The sequence below is a fragment of the Pteropus alecto genome, unplaced genomic scaffold (genome assembly GCF_000325575.1).
Source record: "Pteropus alecto unplaced genomic scaffold, ASM32557v1 scaffold66, whole genome shotgun sequence".
NCBI classification, from domain to species: domain Eukaryota; kingdom Metazoa; phylum Chordata; class Mammalia; order Chiroptera; family Pteropodidae; genus Pteropus; species Pteropus alecto.
The window spans coordinates 1,673,876-1,695,074 of NW_006438869.1; the positions used below are offsets into that span (position 1 = coordinate 1,673,876).

At 44.5% G+C, this 21,199-nt stretch overlaps 1 protein-coding gene across 2 annotated transcripts in view; it reads right to left on the reverse strand.

Moving 5' to 3' along the window:
- Positions 1-21,199, reverse strand: part of CTNND2 (catenin delta 2) — a 651,480-nt gene that overhangs the window by 223,058 nt on the left and 407,223 nt on the right. For both annotated transcript variants that reach the window (XM_006915865.1, XM_006915864.1), the window contains one exon: positions 3,894-4,026. In XM_006915865.1, the coding sequence (XP_006915927.1) occupies positions 3,894-4,026 (133 nt within the window). The remainder of the gene's footprint in view (positions 1-3,893; positions 4,027-21,199) is intronic.

A 21,199-nucleotide genomic window follows, 5' to 3' on the forward strand; every position in this document is an offset into this window, starting at 1 on the left:
ACCCAGCCTCGCTCTGGACTCCTGTTTGTCTGAATACCCTCCTATTCCAATTTTTAGACATTCACTGGTCTTCAAAGTATTTATGAATGAATGTTCTACCTGGAGTCAGGGCACCCAGGGGACCGCAGACTCTCCCTTAGTCATTTGTGGTTGCTGAAGTGACCACGCTGGTCTGCTCTCCTCAGTTCTACCCCCTGATGGCAGAAGAACCAGCAGACTGCCTCAGATCCAAGTTCACCAGACCAGTAGGAAAAATTAGGGACAGGGCTTCCCTCTGCTGATTTATAGACATGAGTTCTCGACTTTGTTCCTATAAGAGCCGGCATCGTTCTGAACAAAACTGAATTTCTTGGCTTCATTACGTGAAAACCGTACAAAGCGCCATAATAAGGAGTGAGAAAAGCATGATTTATGACCCTCCACATATAGGAGATTTAATTCTGCCTTTTGCTCAAAGGCCTATTCATTGTGTGAGCAAAGTCAATACCAATAATGAAAGGCAGACCGAAGGGCTGAATCAATTGAGTAAAATGCAATAGAAAGACTAGAAGACTGAGTAAATTTGGAAAGGCTAGTGCCTACAAGATTAGTATTTGGACAACAGGTAATTACAAAAATCAATAGTTGTATATGAAAACATGACGGGCAGCCATCCGTCACAAAGAGAGAACCATCGCTAATGATTTGGGCCTTGAGTTGGACTGACAGAACAAAAGAGGTCTGTGCGAAATCCCTCTCAGCGGTTGTGCGTCTGTGTGTGCGTGTGTGCACACGCCTGCACCCCTGTACGTGTTTCCTATGCAACTGAAGACAGAGAAAGGAAGACCGCAGATGGCTAACTTGGTATTTTATTTAAGCCTTTTGCACCTTCTCGGTTCCTCTGGCTTTTACTAACTTCGATCTTGTTTTGTCAACTCGGTACCAAGTTGTGCCCACATCGTCCTTTCCTTCCTTCTTGTCTCAGCCTTCTGGGTATCAAGGGAACATTGCCACGAGTCCCCGGCAGTGTCACTGGCCCCCGTCAGCTGAACCAGTGCTCTCAGTGCCAGTTCTTGGAAGAATCTCCATCTCCAAGCAGTGAGAGGTGATACGAACAATCTTGAAGGCACCCACAGCAAAATGAAAAACACTACGCACATGCGCACACTGACGTATACATACACGCGTCAGATAACACAGTCACTTAAGTGTCTTAACTGTGTTCTTGGCCAAAAAAAGAAAAGGGATGGATGAATACGTCACTGCTAAGCAGGTGCACACATGAAGTCATCTGGGCCTTTGAAGACGCTACAATGGCCTGTCAGCATCTCTCTTTTAAATTAAAATAGAAAAGCGACTCAAGAGGACAGCAGCTTGTTCAAGGAGACAAAGCTAGTGAGCAGGGATGTGGCATCGGAAGATATATCTGTCTGACACTGAGGTGTGTGCTGGTCACCTCTTGTCTACCCCAGGGTGGGGGGATTCTGATGTGGCCACACACAGGAGTCGAGCCAGCTGTCGGGCGTCAGTGCTATTGAGAGGCTTCAAGAGCAGTCCAGGGATCATGGAGCAGAGCCAATGAGGCCAGCGACTTTGAACTTCCCCGGGCCATGATGTCCGTACTGCCCGACCGCGTGACTCCCGGTAATGAAGAGCGTGACTCTGTTTTTGATGTTTGGCTTCTGACAGCTCTTATGCCTCACCCACGCTGTCCCTCTACTCACATCTGAGCAAGCTGATAAGAAAAGTCAGGTGTTTCATCTTGTGGCATCAGCAGGGAGTTCAAACCCCGAAAGTTCCTGTCTGCATATAGGAACCTCATCCAGGTCCCAACCCATAACCACCATGAAATCATGAGCCAGCCTCCCTTCCTGCTGTCACCAGCCGTGCTTGGGAACCACCCCGCTCACCTCACAAGGCTCCTTATGTGAGTGACCCGCCCTTCCAGACACCCTTGGTGTGCGTGTGGTGTCCTCAGTCTTGACATCAGAACCAAATTTAGGGTCGGAGTGCGCCCCACTTTTGTGGGGGTAACACAACCCTCCTGAACCAACGTTATGCCGACAATGGAGTAAATGCTTTCACAACCCTTAGTGAAACCTTCGAAGTTGTAATCTTCAGAAACTGATTGTATGTGATCCCCTAGGCAGAAAGCTGTCCTTCATTTCGAATGGCCCTTTTGTTTTCTATTAAAAACAGAGAATGATTAAGACGATTTCCATTTGGGGAAGGAGCCACATAAGTTTAATTTATTTTTAGGTCATTTTATCTATCTATTTATCTATCTATCTATCTATCTGATTTCCATTTGGGGAAGGAGCCACATAAGTTTATTTTTAGGTCATTTTATCTATCTATCTATCTATCTATCTATCTATCTATCTTTCTATCTTTCTATCTATCTATCATTTTTACTTTTCAATTACAGCTGACATTCAATATTATTTTATATTCGCTTCAGGTGTGCAGCATGGTGGTCAGACATTTATGTAATTTACAGAGTGGTCCCCCCGATTAGTCCAGTCCGCACTCACCTGGCACTATACGTAGGTATCACAATATTACCGACGATCTTCCCTATTGCGCATTCCACATCCCCGTGACTATTTTGTCACCACCCATCTGTACTTCTCAATCCCTTTACCTTTTTAGGTCATTTTAATAGGTGGTATTTTTTGACATTTTAAATTTACCTTAGATAGACGACATTTCTCTTTACCTCAGCGTTGGTACTACTGACATTTGAGGCCGAATAATTCTTGGTGGTAGGGGCTGTCTCATGCATTAGATGGTGTTTTGCAGTGTTCCTGACCACTCCCCAGTAGTCGCTAATGGCACCCCCACAACCCCTTCCAATTGTGACATTAAAACATGTCTCCAGATGTTGTCAATTGTCCCTTGGGGGCAAAATCACACCTGGTTGTGAACCACTGCTCTATATCTATTCCACAAAGAAGTATGACTTTTCTGAGAACGAGAATGGATCGAGTACTCTCAGTCCCAGTGGAAGAGACTGGAAAAAAAGATAAAAAGCTGCTAGGCTATGTATATCCTAATGCAAGCAAGCAAAATCTATACTAAATCGCAATTACAGCTTCGAATCTCTCTTTCCACTCTTAAACTAATTTAGACTCATCCTCAAAATTGCTCACATGCTATGGAGATTACTTTATAGCTTCTAACATCTTTTTATATAAAAAAAAAAAAGGTTATTCAGCTGCTTATATGCAAATGCTTGTCTAAAAAATCAGAGTTAGCCATGCTGCCCACCGTGATCTTCCAGAAATATCACACACCACAATGTAGGCACTTTAAAGTATTCCAAAAACATAAAGCGTGTTAACAATTGTTTACGTGATGGACACAGACAATGATGTCTTTAATGGATCACCTATATCTGTATTACATGCACTGGTACTTTTGTGAATGGCCCAAAATTCTTGGTTATAATACAGAGCTGGTTTATTGCCTAAAGTTCCCATCCTATTGACGTGTTTTCCAGGGAGACCGGATGACACCATAGATGGAGGAGTGTAGTGATCTCATTGGAAATTCAAGAGACAACGTAAGATGCTTTGTCTTTCTTTAGAATTGAGGGGCAGAGACTCCAGAGATGGAATTGGGAAGGGAAAGGCAAACCACACTCAAGGACAGCAGTGGCCAACCTTGCCTCTGTTAACACAGGCACATATCTTTGATCCTCTATTTGGCAATATTCAAATATTAAAAAAAAAAAAGAGTGTATGACAGGTATGCCAATTAATTTGATGGAAAACACCATGTTTCGGTCTTAAATATGGATCTAAGTTTTGAAACTTTAGTTTTCTCATTTCTTTCTCTTTGCGACATTACTGTAAAAGCCTCAGGGGTGATGGATCTGACACCGGTCATTCAAGGATCCAAGTGACGCTTACCTCGGCTTTAATTTTATTGTCTCCAAAGCAAAGGTGCTGTAAGTAGGCTGCAGCATTGGACTGGACGGAGGGAAACTGATGTTGCAACATCTGAATCACTTCAGGCAGCTCTGGGTCTCTCCATCCGAATTCTCTGAACAAAAGGAAGGTAGGAGAACGTGAGAGAGAAATCGTGCCATGCCGTCAACATGTACTCAATTCTTTTATGAAACGCACTGAAGAATTCACACGGGCACATTTCACAAACGCTTGTTCTGGTTTTCTGACATGTACCCATCAGAAGAGCATTTGAAAACATTCCTTTGAGTAAATGGTTGGTAAGTATATACATGCATACACACACATATATACACGTAGACCCATATAACCTCAAACGTGTTAACAAGTTATTTGTTTATGAAGATAATGGAAAAAATGACTTAAAATGGCACCTGATTTTATTAATATATACATTTTTCATTCAGGCTTAAAAGGTCACATTTTCCAATATATTGTCTCAACAGTGTGATTTAGGTACTGTATTTTGCCAAATTACCAGACAAGAGGAAAATGTAACTGAATGGGTTTAATCCAAAAGATCATAATAGCAAGTGATGTCATCATCTCATTATTTTTTTATGGTTATTATTATTATCGTAATCTCTTTAAAAATAGGCAGAGTCCTTAAATGATTCACTGGGGATCAAAGTATAACAAGGCAACTTTATAAAAGGAAATTATTTAAAGCGTTAAGATTATTCATGCAATGTTAATAAATGTATGCCGCTGTATATTATTTTCCTGTACTCTCTCTTTCCCATTGGAGCTACTCCAAGAAGCTGGTTGTTTGTTTATGTTTAAGAAATATGCTCTAAAATATTTAAATCCATTCTAAAACATAAGGTTGATTGTGTACTATTATGCGAATAAACATCCTTTTATGAAGTCGATCAGCTCAACCAGTTACGATATGGAGCTAAAAGGGCCAATCTTATGGATCGTATTCCTGTAGAAGGAAGCCAATTTTTAACAGAGAAATAAAAAAGCAACCTCCGAGACCACAGATAAAAACTTGACCCCATGAGCCACAAAAGCCTACTATTTATCTGAAGGATGAGGAAGAGAAATGAGAGGGCTTTGCCACGGCCACTCTGCTCCTGCAGAAACAACTCAGAAGCATACATCCTACTGATGTCAGCACAGGGCTGTCATTTGGGAAGAAGAATCGTGACAGAAACAGGAGAGAGAAGGGAACAGACAAAGGTGAGACGTTTCCTCACAGACCCTAACCTGGCCTCTTCCTCTCTCTGCCATCACAGCTGGTAGCGGTTGTCAAGCAAACCTTGGCACACGTTGCTGCTTCCCCTAGAGCGACCGAAGACGATTTGAAGTGGGATCCCTTTTGCATGAGGTTGTTAAGCAAACCTCTACCAGGTTTGGCACACGTTGCTGCTTCCCCTACAGCAACCGAAGACGATTTGAAGTGGGATCCCTTTTGCATTGGCTTAGTTTTTATTGGAAAGATAAAGCGTTCAATTTACTACTATGCATCTAGTATTTAATAAACTTACCTAAAATCTTAGGCAAATTTTCAGAAGGACGTATATAGTACGGGAACACATTTGCTGCAAAACATAATTTCAGTGATTGCTGATAATGGACAAACTATTGACTTTTTCTTGGTTATGTGATCCCAGCAGAAAACAATTATGGATTAAATCACAGGAAGTCTGTTTTCCTTCTTAATTTAATTTCCTTTTGTTGCTTGATTCTAAGCCACCTCTGCAACACTGAGACAGCACAGTCCCTCTTCCTTTAATAGCGGCCTCCTAAACTTATGTTCTTCATACATATTAAATAAAATATCTTACTGAATACCTGTAAATTAAAATTAGAAGCGTCATATAAAGAAACAAGATGACTAAGGTGAATTCAGGTAAGCCTGTGCTCCTGGAAAATGGTGAGTAAGGAATACATTTCTGCCTGTTTTATTGCCCAGGTGGTAACTGTCCTATTAGGCTCATATGGCACGTGTCCAGAACACCTTTGGAACAAAAACTCTAGGCGGACAGTCTTAGGGACACTCAGCATATGTGCATGTGAATGTATGTGTGGCACGCGCACACACGCACACACACACACTCCAAAATCAGAACAGATGGACGCACCAAAGAATTAGAGAAGGGATCCAAGCTCGTCATTCATAGGTCAAAAGAAAGGCTGTTGTCAGCATCCTCTCAAAATCTCTGGAATTCTGAATGTCCCCTCCATGCCCACTACTGCCCTTCCAGACCTAGTTGCTGACCTTTCACCCTGCCAACCGTGCCGGCCACCGCCCACCTCACCATTCTTCCTACCTAAGTCATCCAAATGGGCAAACACGCACAACGAATTGTGCCACTCTCTTGCTTAAAACATTTCAGTGTTTCTCACTGTTCTTGGGATAAAGACCAGGACAGTCCCATAGCCTGCAAGGCCCCGCTGACCTGCCATCCCCTCCCTCACCAGCCTCATGTCACACCGCCTCCCCCCGGCTCTCTGGGAAGCCGCACTGGCGTTTGGGCAGGCAAGCAGTCTCTCCCGACGCTGTTCCTGCTGTCTTGACCGGTCCTGGCCCGGCAGCCTCTCAAACTCAGGGCCTTGGGTTGTCTGAGACTTTCCCAGCAAATCCTTCCCCGACTGCCACCCACGCAGCAGCGAGTCGGTGATGTCCCCATTATGCTGTGGCCCATGACAGGTCACCACCTCTCTCTCCACTCCCATAAGTTCAGTGAGGCCGGTGCCATGACTTTTGGGTCATCTTTGTTACCTAGTATACATAATACTCTTGGTACATAATGGATTCTGAAAGAGTAAAGGCGTGAAGGAGTGAATGAAGAGAGGATCTTGGAGGGAAAAGTGTTTCCTCAGTGTTACTGGTAACCGTGAGAAAAGCAACGGGCATGGCTGTCATCGATTAGTCATTCCTAAAATATCCCCTCCCCGACACACACACACGGAGTCATACTCCAGGCTGTCAACTTGAGGTCTTTTCTATGCACCAATCAGATAACTGTGTGGATCAAATCCTGCAGTGGCGTCCGCTGCACTCAGGCAGATGTCTAAGTCCTCGGTCTGCTCGTGGGCCCCGCACACTGAGTCTCACCTGCTTCTGAAAGCACGTACTCCCAAACCACGCCGAGCCTCCTGAGCTGACCTCCCTGACCTGCCTCCTTCCTGTCCCCCCTCAAGATCTTGGTACTTCTGGGGAGCCTCGACCCTCAGGTGCTGTCTTGTCTTCATTAGGCCTTAGTTCAAATGCGTCTGAGGGGTCTCCTGTAGCTTCCGGCCAAAGACACCCGTCTCCTATTTTATCCACAATTCTCAGGACTAGCTGAAAGTCTCTTCTGTTGTTTCCATCATTACTATTTATTGTTACTACCCCCGCACCACACACACACACCTGTATGCTGCATGGGGCAGGGGCGTTCCCCACAGCACGAGAGAATGATGCTTGGTGCCACACCGCGTCCCCATCCTCACTGGGTGCAGTGAAACCCGAGGAGGGTGGGCGGCTGGGGCCAGGCGGGGGGAACTGCTCTGGGACAAAGTAAAAGAGGGTGAGAGGGACCAGAAGACCAGACGCGACAGAAGACAAAAGTAACTTAGTGTTTAACACGACTCAGCGGTCCCCTAGCCTAAGCCGGCTGTCCAGGATGGGGCTGGCGTGGGTTGCACGTCCAGGCAGTTCGCTTCCGCCTCATCTGAATGGCCATTCCCCCGGGACTCGGCCAGGTGGCAGCTGCCCTCTGAGGGCAGATCATGAGGCGCTCACCATGCTTTCAGATGCTCCCCTCAAGTTCCCAGGGTCGATAACAAAGGAGCATCCCTCGGCAGAAAGTTTGGAGGAGTGTTCCTATCCAGGTCTCTTTCTCTAGGACAGTTTTGTTTCACTCGGATGGGATTCTGTTTGTTTTTTTTCTCGCTGCCCAGAGAGATAGACTCGACAGAAAGAGCTGGAAGACTACGGGCAATAAAATGTCCATCTCCTTCGGGCCAGAAGTCGGTCTACGGTTTGGTTTCTTCACATCGGATCTTCATCCTTAAGGGCAAGGAGTGGCTTCTAAGACAAGATGTTCTGGAAAAGACAAATGCCGGTGAGGAACCAGCGTGTGGGTAAGGGGCTCTCGGAGGGCCTGGCCACCTGGGAACGGGGTGAAGCCGGCTTGGTTCGGGTGAGTCTGTGAAACAGGACGTTACGGGAGGAAGGCTGCCGGGGAAGGCGCCAGTGGGGATGGGGCTGGGAAGCAAGTTTGGGATGAGATCGCGAAGGGACTTTGGTTCAGCTACAAAAAGTCTTAGCCTGGTATGTGCTCAGTATTGCACAAAAGAAATCTATAGGAATTTAGATGTGTTTAGGCTTACCCAACAGGCAGAAAAATAAACCTCGGTAACAGCAAACGTACACCAAAAGTCGTTCATGTGTTTCTACTCTTTAATTCTAACAAGCCTTGTGCAGTTTACTTTCATGTTACAGAGGAGGAAACTAGACTTAAGATGTTCACGAATGTAAGTGGGGAAGCTGAAACGGACTGTCTGCCTTTGAACAGATAAAACTAAACCATATAAATGTGCTGCCTGCTAGAATCATTGTCTGGAAATGTCTAACACAGTGATTTTTTTGGACAATGTTTGACAAATAAATATATTTAAAACAGTGTGCCTGGGGACGTTTTAGATTGTCACGAGTGGAAGATGCTATTGGCCTCCAGTGAGTAGAGGCCAGGGACGCTGCTCAACATCTCATAATGCACGGGACAATTCCCCACTGCGAAGAGTTATTTGTCTCCAAAATGTCATTAAAGCCAAGGTACAGAAACCCTAGTGTCAACCTGCAGTGTGTCTGATCACTTTCGTTGAGCAGGCGTGTTATAAATCTTTAACTCTTTGATTACTGTATTGGAAGGGGGCACGGGGTTTAGCATCACAGGAACTGGGAGAGAGTTCACAACTTGAAGAGCTGGCTTTCTCCCTTCTAGCCAATAAATACAGGGCAGTCCCTTGGCGTTTGCTGGTCTTGGCTTCCGTGGATCAAATACAGAGAATAATGCCACTCATTTCATGGGATTCGTTTTTAAATGACACCATAAAGTGATATATGTGAAAGTCTTTGGTAAACTATTAAGAGCTAGAGTTATTCGAAGGCTGTTCTAAGGGATGGATATATAAATTTTGTTTAATACCATTTTTTAAAAGATAATCTTTGACTAGTGTGTATTCGATTGGACAGTAATACTTATCTGAAGGAATATAAGGGTAAGAAGAGACACCGCTTTGGCTTGTAGTAAAAACTGTGCCTTAAAATGTGTCATGACCAAATGCTTTTCCTCCCCCCACCCCTCCTCTCTGGATGCAGTAAGAGTTGGTTCAAATCTGGCTCCAGCATGGACCTCCGTGCAGCCTTGGGTCCCATCCTACATGTGTCTCATTTGCTGCAGAATCTCCGCTGGCTGGCATGCGAGGTGTTTCTCAGAATACGCGTTCATTGAGCCCATCTGTCATATTGAGATAATAATTCCTACCTTGGAGTATTGTTGAGATGATTAGAAATAATATATACGAACCCCTCAGAGCACTAGCTGGCACATAGTGTGGGCCCTCAAGAAATGTCAGGTATTACATGCGTAACTAGATGAAGAAGAGAAGTATAAGAAATGAGAAGCAGCTACTCGACCTCCTACGGACGCCACGCTCATAACTCCCATTTGTTACTGGGCTTCACTTTAGAAATGTTAATGGAACTGGAGAAAATGCAAATGTAACCTTTTCTCCATTAAAACTTGTCACACGGACCAACAATATTGTGACTACATCCTCACTCACACGCGGACTGAGTCGTCTAAGCCACACCCAGCGCTATGTAGCAAACGGTTTGAAATTCGTTCCTGTCTTGCGCTGGCACAGACACAAAGAGCTGATATGCTGTCACAAGATTTCATCACATTTACTCCTGCATTGAAAAGGGACCCGGACAGCCAGAGCCCCCAGGAACTCAAAATTTGATTTTGGGCAAAGCTTTATGTGCCGGAGAGAGTATCTGCTTGGACGTTCCTCCTGAGGGCAGGGAGGTAGTCAGAATATTATTTAAACATATGAAAATCTCAATCATTTCTAAACTTTTGAACACTCTTACAAAAAGGTCGGAAGACCATCTTGGTTTTAATTTTTATATCTGGAGCCATGAGGTGGCCTGTTTTGGTCTTGTCGATAAGGCTAGGGGAGGCGGGTACGGAGGTGCTGGTCTTAAGAAAGTTAGATAGAGGATTTTTTAAACATCACAAAATAGAGATGTTTTAATTGCTGTCTGACGAGGACGTATCCAATGATAAACACACAGACATGTTAATGCCTCAATCCCAATTCCTCGAGCGTCTGTAACCCAAAGGAAAAGCTGCCCTGACGTGGTTAATCACATTTATAATCTTTCCTTGCTATTATACAAAGTCGTACTAGAATTATGACGATCTGGAAAGCGAGCTCAGTAGTTATAGCTTTTGGAAAGAGGTGGCTTTCTCCAAGCTCAACCTTGTGAGAAGGTGCACTTCTCAGAGATGTGTCGTAAGCGTTTGTTTGTCACACGGCAGGACTTCTGGTCCTGCCTCCTGGGGGAGCAGCCACAGGCTCCAGGGGACATGGAAGCGCTTTGGGACCATCCAGCCAGCAGCCACTTCCTCCTGTCCACGACCCTCATCTCATTTGAATTCTGGATTATAAATTAAACCCTCTCTTTTTACAAAAGATTGAGGAAACGTTCACCTACCACCTTGGGTGATGTGAGAAAAAAGCGAAAAATCGAGTATACAAAAGGAAAATTCAAATACTGTGAGCATAAGGTCGGAATACTTGTGTAATGTGTTTCAGATTTATCTCTGTGCTTACAAGTAGGCCTGCCAGCAGGAGTCAAATTAATGCAGGAGAGAAAGGGCCGTTCCTGCTAGCTAAGCAAAAGGCGGAATGGCTATCTCTTCGAGCACTGGGACATCAGAAAGGGAGCATCTGGCACTCTATACTTGTCCCAATACCCATAGCAGGTCTTTGGTTAGGACACTATGGCAAACTGAATAATGGCTCCCAAAGGAGTCAGGTCCTAATCTCTGGAACCTGCGAATGTGACCTTATACAGCAAAATGGACTTGGCACAGAATAAGAAGACAACATGCTGCTGAGAGTGAGATGCTACACTACTCTTTGACGGGGTTGGGAGCCACAGGTGCAAGGATGCAGCTCTGGAAGCTGGAGAAGACAAGGAAATGGGGCTTCTCCTAGAACCTCTAGAGGCAGCACGGCCCCCATGGATTACGGGCCAGTGAGCTGGATTTTGGACTTCTGGCCTCAGATGTGTAAGAGAATAAATATGTGTTGTTTTAAATCATCAACTTTGAGTTAATGTATTGTCAGGGAACAAATACCGAGGCCCATCCGACCCCACTGGGGCGAGGAGGTGGCGGGAGCTGCTTACGCTATTCTGAGGGGCGCCACCTCCAATCCGTGCCTCCAGAGTCCTGGCCGTGACTACTGATTCCCAGGAAGATGCCTCTGGTCACTCACTCTGAATTCCCGACCACCGCCTGCTCATCTGCTCATCATCTGACTGCAACTTCTCTGATCTTCAGATTATTTCGTTAAGGGCCAGGAGCCTACATTTCTCGCCATATAGCTGCAGGCTGCCTGGCTGCCTGCTTCGTCTTAGGATTAGGCCATGAACCACTCACTCCTCCAGCCCGTGTTCGTTGAGTGACCGCTGTGGGTCCAGCCACTGGGGATCCAGCGCTGAACACAGCAGAAGTTCCTCTCCTCGGGGAACTTAGTTTCTAACACTGTCCATTCATATATATTATTTGTCAGATAATGACAGTCAAGTGTGTATCAGGTTGAATTGTTGTCCTCCCCCCCCAAAAAAATTCACATCCATTTAGAACCTCAGAATGTAACCTTATTTGAAACAATCTCTGCAAATGTCATTAAGGATCACGATGAGATCTTACTGAATCAGGGTGGGTCTCGAATCCGAAGAGTGTCCTCAGAAGAGGCAGAAAAGGACACGGAGACTCAGAGACAAGAAGGCAACGTGCAGAGAGGCAGAGATTGGAGTGACATGGCTGTGTGTCGAAGGATGCCAAGAGCTGCCGGCCACCATCAGAGGCAAGGAGACAGGCAGGGGATGGAAGGCACTGCTGGAAGGAGGTAAGTCTCCTGATACCTAGACACTGGTCTTCTGGTCTCCTGAACTCTTGGAGTTTTAAGCCACCTAGTCTGTGGTCCTTTGTTACGGCCATCACAGGAAATGAATACAAGCATGATGCGAAAGCATAAAGCAGGTGGGCACAGGCAATACCGGTGTGTGTGGGGGTGGGGTATGGGGTGTAGTTTGTTGTTGTAGATGCAATGGCTAAGGAAGACCTCCCTGAGAACGCGATCCTGGAGCACAGGCCTAAATTGGTACCAGAGAGAATGTTCCAGAAAAAGAGAATAGTGACAAGACCCTAGCTGGGGCAGGACTGTGCCGGGCACGTCCGACAGGAGGTGAGAAGGTCAGTGGGTGCAGTGGAGTGAGTCCCACCCCGGGACCAAGCTGACAGAGGCAGCGGGCACCCAGGTCAGACAGGGATTGTCGGCCATGGTAGGATTTCTGGTTTCTGCTCTGAGAAATATGGGAACCGATGGAATGCCACGATCTGATTCAAAGTTTTAAAGAATCACTTTGGTGGTGTCTACAGGACTGTGTACATCTGTCGAAAGTCATAAACTGCAGGTCTCAGGGGGCACGTTTATTGTATATAAATCACACCTTGATAAAGCTGAGTTTACAAAAGGGCTCCCTCTGGCTGCGGGGTTCAGAACAGACGCTAGGGGGCAGGACGGAGGCAGGGGACTGGTGAAGGCTCTACAGGGATCTCGGCAAGAACGGTGGTGGCCCAGCAGAGGGCGTCCAGGAGCACAGGGAGTAGGGATGCGTCTGGAAGGCAGAGCCAGCAGGCTTTGCTGATGGGGTGCATATGAAGTGTGAGGGAGAGAGATGCCCAGTGACTCCCTTAGACTGGCCCCAAATACTCCTCCCATCCAAGGCTCCACATCACTCAGGTGCAGCCTGAGGCCAGTGGGGTGGGTTGGTCAGACTAGGGCCCACTTGTTGGAACTGGCATCTATTATTCCAGAATAAAAAGGAACGATTTCAACTAGCAAGTTTTCTACTGGCTGCTGAAGCGGAGAGACACATCAAAATAATGAGAAATTGGTTATTTCTGAATTATTATGGATACTGGGTGCTTTAAATTAATCCTAGCCAAGCAATGGACTTCTCAGACTTCAATTCATTAGGAGTTGAGGGAGGAAATAACGGAAAAAGATTAGCCAAAATTTATGTTACTATTTATCTTTTTAAATCGCATGTAGTTTAAGTACCAGTGATTTTCTGCTTCTACTGAAGACCTAAATATTCTAAAAAGCCATTAGGTTACAAAGAATATTATCAATTGCATTGTAATACCAATTTGGTATCAGTTAACTTTAAAATACTCTTTATTTATTAATGCAACTAGACTTTTTCAATAATAATAGACTCCACGATGAAAAATTAATGTCATACATGTAAGAATTTAGTTGCCCCAGAAAGTCTAACAGGCTCTGTTTGCTGATAATATCTCAAGGGAAGAAAATGACAATTACCCATAAACTTATCAGCCATATTAACTTTATGGAAAATGTTTATATTCTAATAACTATGTATCTAATTTAAAATTAACAGCCCATATGCTTCTTGGAAAAATCACCAGGATCTGTGGACCTTGAGTGGGAGGAAGAGGGAAGGGATTCAGTGGCCAAGACCACGCTAGGGGTGCACGATTCTCTCTCTCTCTCTCTCTCTCTCTCTCTCTCTCTCTCAGACGCGCACACACACACACACACACACACACACACAGAAAGTAATGTTAACAGAATGGAGCACATTTTCTTATAAATTAGGTAACCCTACCATTTGATAGTTCTCTGTGAAAAAATAAAAACAGTGCTTTTAATGACTCTGCATCTAAAAACAACTGAACTTCTGAGAGAAGCCGCGATTACACAGGGCGACACATTCTAAATGCAACAACACCGCTCTTAAGGTTCCAAGCGAGGCTCCACGTCTCTGGAAGTGAGAACCTGTCCCACGGCACCTGTCACGGTGTCTTCGCAATGTAAGCTGGGAGGGTAGCATGCAAAGCAGAGCCCAGTCTTGGCGACAGCAATTACCTAACGATGTCCATGGTTGATTTCAGTCCTACAAATGTTTTGTAGCGTGTTTCAGACACATGATTTCATCTTTGTCCCTTGGGTTCTCCAAAGAAGCCCAACTCAATTGACTTCAGGTAACATAGGACAGAGATATTTCCTTTAACGAAAGTCTTAATAAAATCTAACGAAATGTGGTCTAGAAAGGTACCGAGGGAGAAAGGTGCTTGAAGATATTCCTAAAAATAGCACCTATGCACTGTCTCTTTCCAGGAGAATCAGAGAAGGCTTTTTACGAATGAGGAAAATTTTTCGGTCCTGGGGATACGAATACTGAGTTCTGACTTTCGTGCAGGAGACAGACCATAAATAGGCAAAGGCCATACACAGAGAGATGTCATTCAAAAAAGGCCAGGGCTGCATTTGAAGCCCTTGTAATTGAGCTCTTCCCTCTAGATGGCGCTGGACTCAGTTTGACACAAAGGATGTCAAGAGTCACTGTCACTGACTCGAATAAACAATTCTGCCATCATGAGTACTCATAACAACGTCTTATCACTTCCAGAATTTTCACAAATGCATTTTTATTTGATTTCCTTTACATTGTATGATGGGAAGGCACCTTACTCAGCATTTCTCATGCTTATTATGTCACTTGGGAAACCCAGGTCATTCAGTTTAGTGACCTAACCAAGGTCACAGGTAAATTAGTGCATGGAACCTGGGGGCTAAATGTCAAGGTTCGAAGCTTCTTCAATGTTTCATTTAGCCAAGATGTCTCATCCATGCAGCTGTGCAAAGCGCCCGACTTCTTGTTCCTGGCATGGGCTCCTGGCTTGGGACTGTAATGGCACATTACTGTGGAAGCAGAATCACCTGAGAGAAAACGTACATTACCTAAGAAGTGAGAGAACATTGATGCTTACGGTTTTATGGATTGATTTCCTAATGGAAATTAATGTGGTGCAAAGGAGGATATTCAGGAAGAGCAAACTTCAGAGTAGCTAGCCATGTCAACACCATCCAGACGAGACCACCAGGATTCCATCTGGGGTTGAAGAAAGCTGCCTTTATTGATTCTAGCAAGGAGAACCCACACCAATGGGCTGTGGGGCATTTCGGTAAGATGACGTTCGAATGAGGCTAGGATTTGGGCTTGTGTTAGGTGTTTTGGGGCAGATTCAAGGAAGCTGGGCTTTGTTTCTCGATTGGTTACTGCCAGGACTGGGGGAAAATTCTGTGACTGAGTATCTTAAAGCTTTTTATCTAGAAAAAAGGAAGAACAGAGAGAGGTTCAAACCGTGACTGGGGAAGATACAGCAGTCATTCCAAGTAGCCAGGACAGGTGGCTTTATTCACCAGCTCTGTGGTTCGGACACCATTCAGGTTTTGCCTGTGTTCAGTCATAATTATGGAGGGGCCTTGATTTTGTCTTGCTCCGTGTCCTCATCAGAGTATAATGCCTTGTGCGATGTTGCTAAGTCTATGACATTGTTTATGTTCAAAAGAAGACCACCAAGCCAGCTCCTGGCCACAGGCATGAAGCTGCCAGTGAGGAGATCCAGGGGTCCCAGAAAGGGAGGGGAGGTGACAAAGGTCAACGTTCCTTTCTGACCATGGCTGCCTCTGTAGAAGTGTCATTCTACAGAGGGACGAAAATGGTGTTCCTGAGCTCGGTCACCGTGAGACCAAAAGCACAAGTGGAAAGGAGAGCAGAGGAGAGAAGAAACCGTGGCTGTCCCCATGAAGCCACACCATAGCGCCTTTTCTGTATCTCTGACTGGCTGTTTTGAAATCTTACAGACAGCAAGTCCGACACTTGAATATAACTGGTGATGAATGACTTCGTGATTATGTCTCTTAGCATCATGTGTTCTTGTTGTTACCTGAAATGCACTAGGACTGAGAGAAAAGCCTTGGTTTTTGTTGTTTAGCTGCTAGAAAAAGGAAAAAAAAAAAAGCTATGGACATTTAGTTAGGTCTATGGTTACCAACGCCTATGTCACAAAACACACCAAAACACACCTGTCTAGGTCGATTGTTTCACTTTGCCCTTGAAGAAACTCTAGGCTGTGAATCCTTAGGGCACACGTTAATACTGGGACAAAAGAATACAGTAACCAAGTGGTTATTTCTCACTACTAGACATTAAAAGCAAAAAAATTCCATTCACAGGTATTTTCTTTTGTCATATTTCACGGTACTTTTACTATAAAACTATTAATTTACTTTCACTTATTGTGTCTAGATGTCTCTAAATATAAAATGTGAAGGATATATTCACCTTTCACTTTGAATAAAATAACCAATAAATACTTATTAGTAGTCCTTGCAGATCATGGGTGAGAGGGGTATAGACAGGCCAGCTGTATACCATTATACTGGAAGATTCCATATCTGTGTAACTGAATACATTAGTAAGCTTCCTTTTTCAAGTGCAGTAATAAAAAAAGAAGGAGTTCATTTCGAGATACGAGTGTCTAATTACCTTTAATTTCTACCCATTGATAAAGTCTCAGACTAGGCTTTTACGATCTCTGTGTCACCTAACTTTCAGTGGAATGGCTGTGATTAATTTGAAAATTAATTGAAAAATTTGCAATGAGTTTAAAGATATTTTCTATTATTACTGGCATAGATCATTGAAATTTAAAATAAGGTAGATGGGCAGATAGGGCAGATGGAATAGGAAAAAAATTACAGGAAAAAAAGCAAGTGGCAGAGAAATATAGTTTATTTATGCAAATAATAAAAGCACACTTTATTTCTTTTATCTTTTTCACTAATTAAAAATTATGGTCTCCTCATTAAGCATTTTTTAATTCACTAGAAAAACATTATTTCAGGTTCTGTCTCCAAAGCAGCCAACGGAAGCCACGAGGAAACAAATCTCTTGGATCTTTCGGAAGAGTAATTTAATATCTAACAGTTGCGCAGATTTATTTTTCCTTTGAGAGAAGTGACTGAGCACAATAAATGGGCAGAGCCTGACTTTCTATAACTTCAGAGGTTCCCAGACTACATTGGTTCACAGGGTCTTTTGTGTCTGTAAATTTTTCACGGTGCCTCTGGGCCAAAAGAAAGGCCTGGTGGTTCCATTTATTAAGTGGTCAGGTCCAAACAACTTAAGAATTACCCACATCCTAATAAGTTAGTGCCACTTTTCAAACCTTGACATCAGACGTTGCTGTCTTCGGTTCTCTCATATTGATTTTTACATGGTACTTGCTTTTTATTATAGAAACCTCTTGCAAAGTTATGACATCATCAAAAAGAATGTGACACAACTAAATATTGAAACTGAACTCACTGGAGCTCAGGCTTTTCTCAGTGTCTGACAGATACTGTATTTCCCTCGAAAACTTAAACCACCCTGAAAAGTGCCTCTGAGTTTGCTGGGTCACCCTAAAGCTCCTTGGGACACAGTTTGGGAACAGTGGTACATGAATGATCCTTTCAGTAGCTGGGACCTAAACCTAGATAAAGAATTTAGCAAAGTGAACAATTATTGGGAGAAAGGGAGATCATTCCCGTAGGAATAGGAAGTTTATCTTGTAAGATTTAAATTTAGAATTTCAATTAAGTGACACAGTACGTAAACTCAATGAACATTAACACTTGCCATTTGGGAAAAGATTCTTCCTCTTGTGTAACAATTTTTCCTTTGGTGAATATTTGAAATGTATTATTTATGACTTTTAAAGACCTAAATCACAACATTCCTTAGTGGTTCTTTATGTATTTAAAAGATGCTTATTACAACAGACTTTGGGGGGAAGATACCAGCCTTTAAAATTGCCTCTCTATCTCTATCTCTATCTCCTCCCTCTCTCTCTCTCTCTCTGTCTCTCTCTCTCTCTCTTTCTCTCTCTCTCGACCTTAGCAAGAGTGTATATACTTCAATGAAACCTTGAATTTTCAGGACAAAAATACCAAGTTAGTGGCAGTGAATTACTGAAACCACTTATGTTTGCCATGTTCTTCACTGTCTCGAACTGCTGCTAAAAGTTGTCATTCTTGCACTTGACTTTGAGGGGCCTCCTCGGACCATGTCCTGCCCTTTCTCTCAGCTCCAAGGACCTGAGAAGAAGGACCAGAAGAAGAAACCACATGAGCAACATGAGAGCCACAGAAAGCAAGTGACTTCAGTGACGTGAAAACTGCTCTCAGGTGAATGTGACAAACACCTCTTTCTAGGTGTGACTGCATCGGGATGATCCAAAATTGTAGTGTTCTTCTCAGTGACTCTTTGAAGTGGGGTCTATAATTATGTTTATAGATTAGGGGACTGAGGTTCAGACAGTTTAAGTGACGTGCCCGAAGTTGGTGAAAGCGTGTCCCACAAGTCCCCTCGCTGTGCTGGCTGCAGGAAGCAGAGCCCAGCCCTGCCGCGGCTGTGTTCTCAGGGATGGCCAAAGAAGCAAAAATCTGTCTGGGCACAAAGGAGCAATTTAATCGGAGGTAGTGCGAAGAATACCGGTCCTATTTTTCATGATAGAATTGAGCACGCTCAGATTTTCTGGTGCTTTTCCGAGTGTTTGACTTCCGTCTGAATAAGCATCAGAGGTGCAGACTGGGCTCAGAGGCAAGAAATCAGAGAAGGTTTTCTTCCCCGAGGTCACAGGAAATGCTCATTTCCTCGAGTTATGAGAGCATTCGGATGTGTCCTATGCCGGTGGATGGAAATATAAGGAAGCAGAAGATGCGGTCTAGAATGTCTGTTTTTAACTTCAACTGTAAGTGTGTGTAAGACCTATGAAACGGTGCTCTGGGTGAGGTATCACCCTCCTTTGCTGATTTGCAAATACGTGTGATTAGAATATCATGTACATTCTGCCAGTCCAGACGTGCATTTCTCCAGGGGACAAGCACTGACACCAGATGCGTCTCTTCACTTCTCAGAGGAGGACCAAGCGGTCCGGGTTGTTGCTGTCATTTCGAGTCTGTATTCTGGGCGATGGCAGGACCAAAAGGGCGGACATACGTTTCCAACCTCTTCCCTTCGTCCCCTATTATGTACATGTCGTCGATGAGTTTTTCTAAATCTGCCGTGATCTATGTTCTAACTCTCTGCAGTATTTGAGACTGGACGTTTACTGCCTGCTGTGTGATTTCACGCGTCCTCTGTGGTTAAGCGGAAAAGGGGAAAGGTGCCCGCATGCTGTAGGGGAATGAAACCAAACTTCACTTTATAAAAAATGGGGGGCCATCCCGACTGCAGCAGCAAGGAGCCCCTAGGTCTGGGCGCCCCCTGCGATGGCTGAGCCTCAGCTAACTCAGAACACTGTTCCCAGGACAGACTTAGTATGTGCTGGTTTTATACACAATCCGACCAGAAATGGAGGCGGGCAAGTGTCTGACAAAGAAGCATCTTTGGATCCTGGCATTTTTTGTGTTTGTTTAGCAGCTGGGGGATGTGTCTGATATTTCCGGAAAAACATCTATTAGAACCAAATTTCACCATAATATTCTAACAAATAAAAATTCAACCTTGCCTCATTTTCTCTGAAATGCAAAACTCATAAAGTTGCCATGAACGTGAGGGCCGCCCGAGCTAGCGGGATGGTGAAGGCGGGCGAGGCAGGTGGCGTCATCTTGGAAGAATGTACATGTTTATAAAGGACCATTTCTCCATTAAACGCTGGGAAAAGACAGCGCTGCATATAAGAGAGTCGTTTCTAAGCTCCCCGCCCTCTGAACACGCGGCGCGCAGTCAGACATGAGAGCTGTAAATTCGATTTCCGTAACAGCCCCAGCACTTTGGCCATGGCCCACGGCCTCTTAATCTTGTGCTTTGAAAACTGGGGTGTTTCCTAATGGGCTCCCTCAGTCCAGGCTGGAACCCCTCACTTTATCCCCTACAGACCACTGCAATACTTGTGAAGGCTAACCACCACATCTTACTGACTTTCTAGAAACTTCCTGCTCACGCTGTCACTCACAGGGCTCTGCTCCAGAATGGCCCCCAGCGGCTGGCCCTGGCCTCCTCCCCCAGCTGTGCTATTTGTCATTCCCTCCAGGGCCTAGAATGTCACCTCCCCCATTGCCAACTCAGCTCATCTCCCATCTGCCCGGCAAACGCTATTCTGCTCAAGAATTTAGCACTTGTAGAAAGCCCCATCTTGATGTCAAAAAAGTTGATCCTATCCGCAGGCGATTTTGGCGTGTTAACACTTAAAACGTCATCTGAATATTTGTGACCCAGTGAGTCACACCACTTTGGAGCAAATGCTATCTTGTTCTTGACACTATGGAAATTTCTCTGGCTTCTCTGTGGCGAGCGAGTAGAATCTGCAGCACTTGTCACACTGAAATTTTACACTTAGCTGTGTAATTGGTTAATGACAGTTTTCTAGACTAGAGAAGTAAACTCTGTGAGCAGGGGCCATGCTATTTTTAACTCATTCTTACACTCCTGGTGCCTTCAATACCAGCCTGTATTATACAGCAGGGGCTCTAAGAACAAATGAGACTACCCTAAAATAAAAACACCTCAAAGATAAAAACACTAAAAAAGGAAAAGTATTATATGCAAATATCATATAAGGGCTAACTGAATAGTCACTTGCTCCCTTGCTTATCACACTTCCCTGACCCCATTCATTCATTCATTCATTCCCTGACTATTTACTGAGTGTTAACGGGCAGAGTGGATAACGCACAATCACTGGCCCCCAGGAGCTTCGTCTGGGAGGCTGAGGGTGGGGTTAAGGAGAGAGAAGACACATGAGTACGTCAAGGTCTCTCAACTTCGGCACTACAGATGTTTTGGGTCCCATAATTCTCAGCTGGGAGAGGGTCCCATAATTCTCACATCATAGAAAGTTTAGCAACGTCCCTGGCCTCTACCAGCTAGATGCCAACAGCATCGACCTCCAGTTGTGATAACCAAAAATGTCTCCAGACGAGAGCCACGGGCGTAAGGAATATTCTGATGCTGCCCGGGAAAGGTCACAGGAACTCATGGACTCAGGTCATATTACCTGGGCCTCGACCTACCCCTTTCGTGCTGATAACGTTGCCAACAGGTAGAACAGGTTCCTTTATTGGATGCCAGTGGGTTCTGGTCTAGAATC